The sequence below is a fragment of the Anas platyrhynchos genome, chromosome 8 (assembly GCF_047663525.1).
Source record: "Anas platyrhynchos isolate ZD024472 breed Pekin duck chromosome 8, IASCAAS_PekinDuck_T2T, whole genome shotgun sequence".
Classification (NCBI taxonomy): domain Eukaryota; kingdom Metazoa; phylum Chordata; class Aves; order Anseriformes; family Anatidae; genus Anas; species Anas platyrhynchos.
Genome location: NC_092594.1, coordinates 13,077,146 through 13,088,253, shown reverse-complemented (window position 1 = coordinate 13,088,253; position 11,108 = coordinate 13,077,146). Strand labels below are relative to the sequence as shown.

The 11,108-nt window shown below is 36.5% G+C and overlaps 1 protein-coding gene across 2 annotated transcripts; it reads left to right on the top strand.

The window, feature by feature from the left end:
* Positions 1-46: 46 nt before the first annotated feature.
* On the top strand, positions 47-10,807 carry AKNAD1 (AKNA domain containing 1). Of its 2 annotated transcripts, XM_038182910.2 has the most exons (15): positions 47-995; positions 1,551-1,668; positions 1,781-1,932; positions 2,041-2,100; positions 2,591-2,724; positions 3,067-3,202; positions 3,538-3,692; positions 4,181-4,274; positions 4,835-4,926; positions 6,297-6,382; positions 7,524-7,643; positions 7,730-7,840; positions 8,123-8,204; positions 9,113-9,194; positions 9,588-10,807. In XM_038182910.2, exons 1-15 carry the CDS (start codon positions 102-104, stop codon positions 9,705-9,707), a joined length of 2,436 nt encoding a protein of 811 aa, XP_038038838.2. In that variant the 5' UTR covers positions 47-101; the 3' UTR covers positions 9,708-10,807. The 2 variants fall into 2 exon arrangements, 1 of the variants encoding a protein (XP_038038838.2); XR_005267416.2 differs by lacking the exon at positions 9,588-10,807 and having other exon boundaries at positions 8,134-8,204; positions 9,113-9,176.
* The last annotated feature ends 301 nt before the right edge of the window (positions 10,808-11,108 follow it).

The window sequence follows — 11,108 nt, the reverse complement described above, 5'->3', positions numbered from 1 at the left end:
GAGGGGGGCGGGGCTTGGGGAAGCCACGCCCCCTGCTGGGACAAGGGGGCGGGGCCAGGCGGCGCGGGCGCGGGAAGGGCCGGGGGGAGCCGCAGGGGGAGATGGAGCCTGGCAGCGAGCAGCTGGGGACGCCGGCACACAGCGCGCTCGGCACCGAGCACAGCGCCAGCCCCAGCTGCAGTGCCGGGGAGCAGGAGGAGCTGCCCTACGATGGAGACGAGGGGCCCAGCTGTAAATGCAACAGCAATGCAGGGCGGCTGCGGGACTGCACAGGAAACGTTCCGCACATGTTAAGTTTGTCCTGCTCTGAAGATGAAGCAGCTGGCACGGAACAGCTGCCTAACGCAAAGATGTCCAACGTCCTCTGGCGTCATTTTCCTGAAGGAGAGTTACTGAACACAGGGCAGCTAATCGAGTGTGAGACCATACCGGAGATGTCCTACACGGAAAGCCTTGGTGAAACCACAAACAAACCTGAGAGTTACGAGCACAGCAAAGGCTCTTCAACACCTGAACAGTGGGCAACGACAGGGGAAGAGGATCATCTAGGAAAGCAGGAGGATGGATGCACGGGTGGGAAAAATCCAAGTGTGCTAAATGAAAAACTTGTTTCAAAGCGATCTGTTTCGTCTGCTGGTAGCTGCGGGTGCAGACACAACAGGTCACAGTTGAGGAACAAATACGAAGACACACACCTCTCTCACAACACGAAGGAACAGAGAGAAGTGTTTAAGAAAAACGCTTCATCTCACAGGCTCATACATGGTGACATTCACCATTGCATTCCTGACTTCTCTGAAATTACTACAGAACTAAAAGTGCCAAAAATAAACGAAAATATTAAATCAGTTCCTACAACTGAACCAACAAAATCCTTCCCTATTCTGCTCTGTCAGTCAGAAACTGTGGACAACATTCTAGAAAGTAACTGTTCCCGTTCTGTTGAAGTAGAGAATCAAGAAATGAGAATTCCAGAATTGTTGCAACAGCTCAAGGTAATTAAGATGCTTTAGAACATTGTTAATACTTGTCAGGAGTGATGTTTACTATAAAAAAAAGATATTCTGTGTCAAGTAAGATGTAACATGACTAATTCACAAAAGCATTCTGCAGCTATCAGCAAGTGTCTCCCTTCTGTCAATAATTGCTTTCATGTAGTGTTGTGGGACTGAATTTCTACCGAGCTTAAACATCCAGTTAATGATGCACTGAAGTATTATTTGTGATTGCAAGTCATCCTATCTTTAGGAAATTATTAATTTGTTCTCTTACCTCTAAGAATATGAATATTCTCCCAGCTGTTGTCACCTTTATATTGTGCTACCCATTTACACAAGTTCTCTGAACACAGATTTCCCTGACATTGAGTTAAAATATTCCAGCATTTACACAGTGAGATAGTATCTGTACTGAAAACACAGCAAATTATATGGTGCAATTATAATATGCCTCTCATTAACAACTTGTCCTATGTATTTCTAAATTTTTTAGTTAAATGTTCACAAGTGTTCTGGACCCTGTTTCTCTAACAGAAGTTCCCATTTTAACAGATACTGCCTCAGTCGGATTTTGCACCTCCAAGCTTTGTTGTTTACTCGGGAGGCGCTGGGACATTTCAAGTCTTTACAGCACGTGTCCCTAAAACTACACAGCACTTGCCTGATCCAAGTAAATGAAATGGCAGTAACTATGCAAATTACTCATTTAATGCAATTTGATAGTACTTTCAGGCAGAAGTTTTTGGCAGAAATTCTAACTGATCTTCTCTTGTATTATATAGGATTACCACATGGGACAACGGTATCAGCATTTCCAGCAGCTGGTACAGTACAAGTACACTGTGCAAATCCTTCTAATTTACTGCCAGAACTAACACAAGGAGAAAAGATGTCTCAGATACTAAAAGAACAGACAGATCAACTGAAAATTAAAGTAATAAAGAGCTCTGTTTCCATATCTATTTTGCATTGACGTTCAGATTATATACCCTTTCAGAATGCTCATTTTTAAAATCCAATATAAAAGTATTTTCTCTTGAAGGTGGAAGATTTCACTAAACATATGACCCATGAGACATTCGTTCCACAAGACAATTACCTGGTAAATTAATATATTTTCAGTAATCAGAAATGTTCTTGAATTGTCTATAGACTTAAAATTTTCTGGCAAGATATTCAATATTTTCCTCAAATTGATTAAAAAAAAAAAAAAGATTTTTAAATGTCTATCTCAGATTTAAATTGAGTTTCAGAAGCAAAAAAATGAAATTGTTCATTACATGGCTGAATTAGATTTAAGGATTTACAATTCAAACCTATCAGTTAAAAGCCTTAAATTGCCACAGAAGCTATGAATTTTGACATGTAGAGTATAAGTTCTGAAGTCAGTTCGATATTTTACTTGTACATAATTGAACAGCACAGTGTCCTGGGTGGGCATATGAGATGCAGTCCTGTTCTAATTCAGAGCAGTAGCCCAATTCTTACCAACATCACTGCAAACAGCAACTGCCTTACATAGCGTAACTATGGTTACCACGACTTACTAATGAAAATGGAATTTACTATTGAATTATTTCTCACTGGTGAAGGCGTTAAATCAATTGAAAAAATACCTGGATGCCTTGGAAAGGAGTTACTTAACTGCTAGAGAGGAGCACCGTGTTTTACAGCTGCAGAACTACAAGGACAAGTCTATCCACGTTGGAGAGTTTGATCCTGAAAGGTTAGAATATAAGTGCTGAGTATTGCATCCATATATTTTCCATATTTTGAGTGTCTTCGAACTATTACTTCATTTATCCATTAACATTCTCAAGAGGTGAAAACATCACCTTAACATTACATGGAGTAAGCTAGAAGTGATTTGGCCAAAATTCATGTCAGGCTTTACATATTGCTGTTATAATTAGGCTAATGGATTAATTCAAGTACTTAAAAGAGACTCAGTGAACTCTATTAATACCCCTCCCCCCCGAATATTGAATGCAATGCCAAATATAGTTATTATAAGATAAGAAATGGTAAGAAATAAGTTTCACTAGCTGTGTATTGTGATTGGTTTTAGGAAGGTGGAAGGGGAAATATTTAGACTTGGCATGCTGCTTGAAGACATCCAAGAGCAGACTGATGACTGCAAATACAGCTTGGCTCCTTCGCTTATTTCTGATGAATCTGCCCATTCATCAAATCCTCTTTGGGAGGTAATTCTGAGATTTATCATTTAAAAACTATATTATACAGTTTTACTGAAGAAAATCTCAAAACGGTGTAGTTGTATGTTTTCCTCTAATATTTGTAAAGCATGACAGTTTTGGATAGCATGTCACTGCAAAGAAATTTTTTTCCCCATTAAATATCAGCTCCATTAATTTTGTTAATTCTAACAGAAAATTAAGAGAGCTTTCATAGTCACTATTTTAGAGACCAGTCTTCTCTGAATCCCAAGCTAGAGACGTTCAGAAAATGCTGGCTGGTGGAAGTCATGTACTTGTGATACACTGACCATATACTACCATCCTATGGTTACTTTGTACAGAGCTCAGTAGTTCCAAGCATTACTGATCCTCCAGAAGAAACCACATTTCTTCACAAGAACAAGGGAGAAAATACAAGTCAGACAAGCGATGTAATCCCACAAACAAATCATCTGTTTTCTTTCGAAGCTGCAAAGTACAATCTTTGTCCTCACATGTAAGTGTAAAGCAGACAGCTACCAAAGTTATTAAAACCTTTTCTATAACTATTTGCTGAGTACAGAAAGTCGGGATGTCTAGAATATCTGCAAGTAGGTAGAATATTTCCAAATGGCACTTAGAGAGTTCTGACACCCAGGAATTCCTTCCAGCCTGGCATTTCTACTTTGAGGCCCTTCCTGAAGCCAAACCACTACCAGTAGTTTCACTAGAAGTTATCATATCTCTGCATAAAATTTATTGCAGCCACACTAATTCAGGATGTGAAACACTAGTCAAAATGCAATACTGCTACAGAAGAATTTGCATTAAATTTTTAATAAAAAAATGAGGGATGCAGATATATTCATGTAATTAACCATTAAAATTTTGTGAAACAATTCTAGAGGCCATCTCTCTACCCTTTCAGGGAGTATTTCATAGGTGTTAATCATTTCAATGAGATTAGGAAAGTAAAAACAAACGTTTTTTGCTTAACCAATTCAGGTTACAAAAGAGAGCTGAATCAACTTCCAGAAGAGAAATGGAGCCTCAGGGAAAAGGTTATCTGCTAGCAAGCAAGCATTCTTCCAGTGTAATGGTAGGAGATCTGTTTGCATATTCATTTGAACTTAGATAACCATATTCAGCTTTAACATTATTTATGGAACATTTTTCCCCTTTTTGCACAGCGTGATGGCTCAGCTTTTGAGATACTACAGTCTATCATAACACTGCTGAATTGGTTTCCAAACTTTTGAAATTTGTGATTCAGTTCACTTCTCTTAAGAAAGATTTAGCTGTGTTTACTGGCCTGCCTTGGTTATTTGTTCAGAAGGCAAAAATCTACAGGCAATTCCTTGCTTACAACATTTACTGTAATTCTGAGGCAATGAGAGATGTGAATGAATATAGGCTAATCCTTCTCAAAGCTACATAGGACTTTGCATACTCCCGACTTCACAGATTAAGAAGTGTTCTTATGATGTCCAGCCTGCTTTACAGTTACAATTGTAATAGATGAAGTTGTAGAGCTGATGGCAACTAAAGCAATACAAAAATAATGTACACCCAATGCTACTGTTCACACTTACCCTGTTTGATGAGTACACAGTAATATGAACAATACTAGCAGTTTGTTTTGCTTTCTGGGTGCTACAGAGATTCCTTTCACCAGAAGAAAAAGGTCTTAGATTCCATACTCAGGGTACGTTAAGTCAAAAGTGTAATGCTGATGAAGAAAATGTGAAAGGGTAAGTGTATTGTGTGTTTCGGCTAGTCATAGACACTGTTTTCTACAGCTAAATAAACTGACACACGTATGTGCACCAGTCTTGTCTCTACACTGGATTCTGCCTAGAACACTGCACATTTAGTATGTATAAGATACAAGGATTACCTGTTTTCAGGAGTATTCCTAGTTAATCACATAAGGAACGTGATACAGCAGACCACTGGAGAAAGGGCAAAACTCCCATCAATTTCATTAAAGATTGGAATGATTTCATATTTAAAAAGCCCATCTCACTGGACCACTGTAAGGCCTGTGGTACTTAAATACCACAAACAAATTTTAATAGCGCATGAAAAGAAGAGGCTTTGTGTCAAGCCCCCCACCCCTTCAGTAATAAATGACAGAACTCTGAATAATTAACTATGAACTATTCAGCAACTACAAATATTGGAAATTATCATTGTCATAAAACAAATCTGGTAGGCCTGGAGCATATTGATAATTCTGCATATAGTTCAGGTGGAAGGTGTAAAGGCCAATCTGTAGAGTTTCGTTTACAGAAATCTCCATGTGATAAAATAATTCTACGTGCCTTATTTGGGAGTTTGAAGTTTTGCCAAATTAAATCTCTATCCAAAGTCACATCTTATGATAACATGCAGTGTAGAATACAACAATACCCTAAGTTTGCTGGGAGAAGAATGCAAGCGTAAGAGAAGAATGCTCTCAGACTATTTTACTGAATAGATAATACTTATCTAGTAAAACTCACCTAACTTCATTTTTTCCCCTCTCTGTTACTTAAGTAAAAATAACTCAATCTTCTGATCCTTGTTTTCATGAGTGGCTGGAAACACTTTCCAAATAAATTTGACGATACTTCATGCCCTGTTGAGAATACATACACCAAACATGGCAAACAAGGATCTTTGATCTTGTTCCGTCAGAACGCACATCCCAAATATTGCTCTAATTCCGGAAAGGCCGTAAAAATTAAAACCTTAACTTGGCTCAAAGTTACTAAAAGAAAACTACATAATCTTTACCATTGATAATGTTGTTATAGCATGTTTAAACACTTATATGTAAATGTATACTGTTGTATGCTACATTGCTATTTAAAGCTATAGCTGTTACTTCACTTTTAGGCATGTTTAACTGCTCTGATAAGGCAAGGTCTTTCTGACAGACTGTATTCTTGGACAAAAAATCATTATTTTGTGATTGGTTCATTTTTCATTTAAACTTCTACTTCCCACCTTTTCAGAACAGTGAAAGTAAATCTGCTATCTTCTTAGTTAAGATCTGGTTAGACGTTATTTTATGTCCATAAGACTCATACAGGTATTAAGCTAAAATTAAGATATCATTCTGTTTCCATGCTCAAAGAAATAAAAACATCCAGGAAAGGAAAACCGGAGTATGTTCCATCTTCATTCAGAGAAAACCAACTGATTTATCAGACACAAATCTGAGTAAGTAGCGATGCAATACAAAGGTCAGAACCCTGTGCTTATACCTCCTTTTCAATCTTGCTTAGAAATGCATTCCTATCACATCTAAGCAGCATGAAAATTGTTTTGGAGTTTCAGCAGATGGTACTGCTTAGCACAGCACAAGGCAATAACAACACAAAGTTGACTTTTGAGGAGACCACATCAAATCCACTCTTGGTCGGTGACAGACCAAGAGGCAACAGACAAGTCTGGGTACAACCAAACATTGAAACAAATTTGGTAATTAAAACATTGCACATTAAGATTTCCACTTTCATTTTTGGAATTCAACTTCCTTATTCTGCATGAAAATCAAGAACGGTTTCTTAAATCTTTCTTCCATTCAGGATAGAGACAGACTGGAAGTGTTCTGCTTCCTCCATCCAGCTCCTAATAGTTTCACCAAATGCAAACCAGAGCCTACACAGGCTACTGTGAATGAACTAATTAAATCAGCTGTCATCTAAGACTCCAGTTCTTAGAGGTTCACTAGGAATCTGTAAGCATTTCTTTCTCTTAGGGCATCTTAAATTTATCTTTCTAATGTAGAATACTCTGAGGCTGTCTGACAAACTAAAAGAACAGCATGAGCTGTAGTAGATTCAGCTTGAAATCTCAGCACGTGGGCTATTCATGCTTTGGGCCTACCTTTTTTCTTTGACTTCTCCGTGACGTCCTTCCACTTTAATATAATACATTGGGGCCATTATTCTTAATGCTGATTTGTGCAATAACTAAAGCAGTGCCATACTATATCCTCCCAGCTTCTTTGTTATGTTCCTCTTGGGCTGCATTGTTTTCCTAATGCTTGTTTTCAGTGATTTTAACCTCCAGAACAAAAACCTAAGGACAGTGAGAGGGTGTGTTTAGTTTTATAAAAACACTTCTGGGACTGGAAATAACATCTGCATTTGAGGCTTAGAGTTAAAGCTGAAATCCAGTCTTTACAGCTCAATCCCCACCTGTAAAATGGAGGAAAAAGAACTTTTTCTAACTGCAGTATTGCTAGTGGCTGTGAAGGGATCAGAAATTACAGTGCTGAAAGCCCAGTAATTGTTTAGGTACACAGGCCAAAACTTTTAGTATTTCAGGTCTTTAATATCTATTTTGGGGATTTTAGGCAGTGATTCAGAAGACATCTCAGCCTGTGACTCTTACGGTTCACAAAGCGAGGAATTTATGGAACATGAGACTGAAAGTTACAGAACACTCAATACAAGATTACATCAAGAGAAAAAAGGTAAAACAATTGCAAAAAATACTAAAATCTACACAAAATATTCTTGTTTATAGTGTTCTACTTTTTAAACATGTCTTTGTTTTCAGGATTTATATTCAGATGCCCTAGAGAAAGCAGTTATCAACTCAAACACAGGAATTACAAACAGTCTGTTCAGTCTTGTGCCCTGTGTAGAAATAAAAATGCTGGTTCAACCTGTAAGTATGGTTTGTTACAGAAATATTTTAAATTGTGGGCTAGATCTTGAAGAGCAAAAAGTCATGTTGCTCATGTACCAAGAAAAATTTAGCTTAGCATAAGAAACAGCACTATGGCTAACCAGTAAATGGAAAAATTTGGCCTCATTTACAAAAAAATCATAACGTATTCAAATTTTAATTCAGCAGTGACATTGAGTTGAATTTATGCTAAATGGAGAAATATGATAAATATATAGAAAATACATTTATCAGTTTTAAACACAGCCTCAATATCTTAAGCTTATTCACAGAAGAGAATCTCCACTCAGAAGACTCAAACAAATAAACGGCCCCGTGAACTTGTAAACAGACTTTCTGAAAGGTAAGCTGTAGTAGTTAAGTGTGTGTAGCACAACAGATAATAACATTAATAAAGGTCCAGCATGAAAAATATTCAGCACTATCATAAGCAGGGGTGGTGCTTTGTCTTTTTCAGAGCACACTATCTTTTAATTTAATTAGTGAGTAAAATTTTAATATATTTACCATAAGCACTAATGTAAGTAACTCTTGGAGTAGTTCTTCAATGTTTCTAGTTTAACAAATCAACATCTGACCTCGGTAGCTGACATATTTATTCTGAAAAACAAGACAGAATCAGGACTCCTGTAGCAAAAATAATTGCATATTAAGTATTAGACTTGTTTTAGGGATCTGTGAATGGAAACATACTCTCATACTCTTAATAAAGTAAGGTGGTTTGTTTTGTTTTTTGTTTTGTTTTTTTTTTACCCCTAATGATTTGTTAACATTAAATTACACTCAGAGTCTGAGGAATCAAATGGATTCTTAACTATAGTTAACACAGATGACGTAACCCGGGGCAAGTTTTGCAACCATAGTGTTTGACAGCATTACTCTGAGTAGCAGTAATTGCCTGGAAGTACGGTAGCTGCGCTTGAGTATCAATGGCAGACTACTCAAGAAGGTTACAGCACTGAGACAATGATGCTAGCGAGATTTTCTAACTCTTCATTGGGGAATGTTTATTGTCTTACTGCAGTACAGCTGCAAATTATGATTGGCTGTATTTTCACAGGTAAATGAAAGATTCTATTCACTGTTAAGTTTACTTGCAAACGTGTTATCAAGGTGTATTTATCTAATTCACAGTTTAAAATAATTTTGCATGTTTTATTATATACTTTATATCTAGACAGATTTTTTAGGTTGATGAATCCTCCTTTTCAAATATATATGATAAAGTTGTCCTTTCACTCCAATATTTAGGAATGTCAATGTCAAGAAGTCTGCCCGAAACAAACCTGCAATCAACATCAGAAACAGAAATACCAATGATTTCAACGCAAATGTAAGACTTGAGGGTAAAAATTAAAAGCCATATCATTATCTTAAAAAAACATATGTCCACACCGTCATAGAACTGTTTAACAATACCCTTTCTCAGCACACCACTTATTACCATTTAAGCTTGTCTAATCCATTTGAGGATAATAATGGAACAGGAGAGAGTTTAAAAAAACATGTTCCATAGCTGAAACTTTCCATACTAAGTTAAAATAATGATTTATTACACTCAAATCTTGGAGTAGTCTACCGCATTTTTTGTTTTAAACTTGTCAACATATTTTTAGAGTACACCTGTGGAAAATGCTACACAGAGCCTTAACTGGACATCACTTCCTATTTCATACCTATGGAAACAATCGTACTCAAGATGGCTGTATTTTATTATCCCTAACAGATTTTAAATTCTACCCTGGATCATGCCATACAGACAGCAAACAGTTTGAAGAAAGCTACAGAACAAATGATACAAGCAATTTCAGAAGATCTAGCTAAAGTTGCAAGAAATCAGCTTTAATTATCCAGTTTCAAATGCTGTGTTTTGCTGGTTAATACTGAAATATCAGTGTGTCTGCAAATATAAAATAATAAATACAACGACTGGGTAGTCAGCTTGCTTCAGTTTTATGACCATCAATACTAAATGAGAGCATACTGGTACTCTGCATCTTTACACTCAGTGCCTGAACTAGAAGACAAATCACTAATTTTAGTAGAAGTCTTTGGTACGTTTGCTAATACCTATTCTTGCTTACAGCTGCCTTCTCTAAGAATTCACTTAAGGGAGCATTACAAAAATTGATTTAAACAAGCAAGGTTAGCTTTTTGGCTTCTGTTTTCCTTCTACCCCAAACAGCAGAATAAGTATCTCATTCATTACATATATTTTTCTCTTCAGAATTTAAAGCAGCTGCTTAAGCATGTGAGCAAATGCAAACAGCCTCTGCATCTGTAAGCATCATACTAGCATACCAAATCGCTGTTAACATATGTAATTATTTGGGTTTTAGAGTGTGTCACATTGAGAGTGCTTAAATTTTAAGATACTCCTCACGTCTCAATAACCAAGTAATACCATTGGTTGTCTTGTGTATCCGTAACAATTAAACAGTTCTCTCACTGTGATGGTCTTACCTTGTCCAATATACCTGTTTCTGAGATTTCAGCTGATGATGTAGGCTGCAGAATTTTAAAAGTTATGTAGAAATACAGTCAATCAAGAAAATTAATCTATTCTTTTTCTTCTGGAAGAAGAGCGTGATGGATTCCAAAGCCACAAATTTTTAGTTTCAAATTTATCAGCTATGAAGCATTGAGTTATTGATAGCATTTAAACCCAAAAAAACGAACACTTGAAGAAAGTTTAAATGCCAACAGTGGGAAAATAGTCCAACACTTCAAGTTGATATTTCTTCAACCATATACAATACATAGGTATTAATACAGCGAGTTTCATGCGACTTCTCAATTATTTTAGTCCTTAAATACGACACTGATATCAGTTATTGCATTCTGCACTTACTGCTTTTAAATCATTTAGTTTTATAATTTATAAACTCTTTTGAAGGAAGGAAAAAAAACCTGACCTTTTGCCACCTTCTAATTAACTTCGACCAAACTTACCTATCAAGGATGTTTTCTTAACCTACTAGTTAACCTGAGGGCAAAAAGAAGGAAAAGAAAACACATTTCTGCAAAACAGAAGATGAATACCCTTACAGTTTGTAAAAATGGTAAATAAACAACTTGAGTAATCATGTTTTATGACATTTCTCTCAGATTTCTCTCACATACAATAAACTAGCATATCAATGCACATCAACACAATATTATCCCTTTAAAGGGTTAATAAAAGTTTACACTTAAATAACTAAGACAAATCTAATTATTAGCAGTATTACAGAACTAATATAATTTA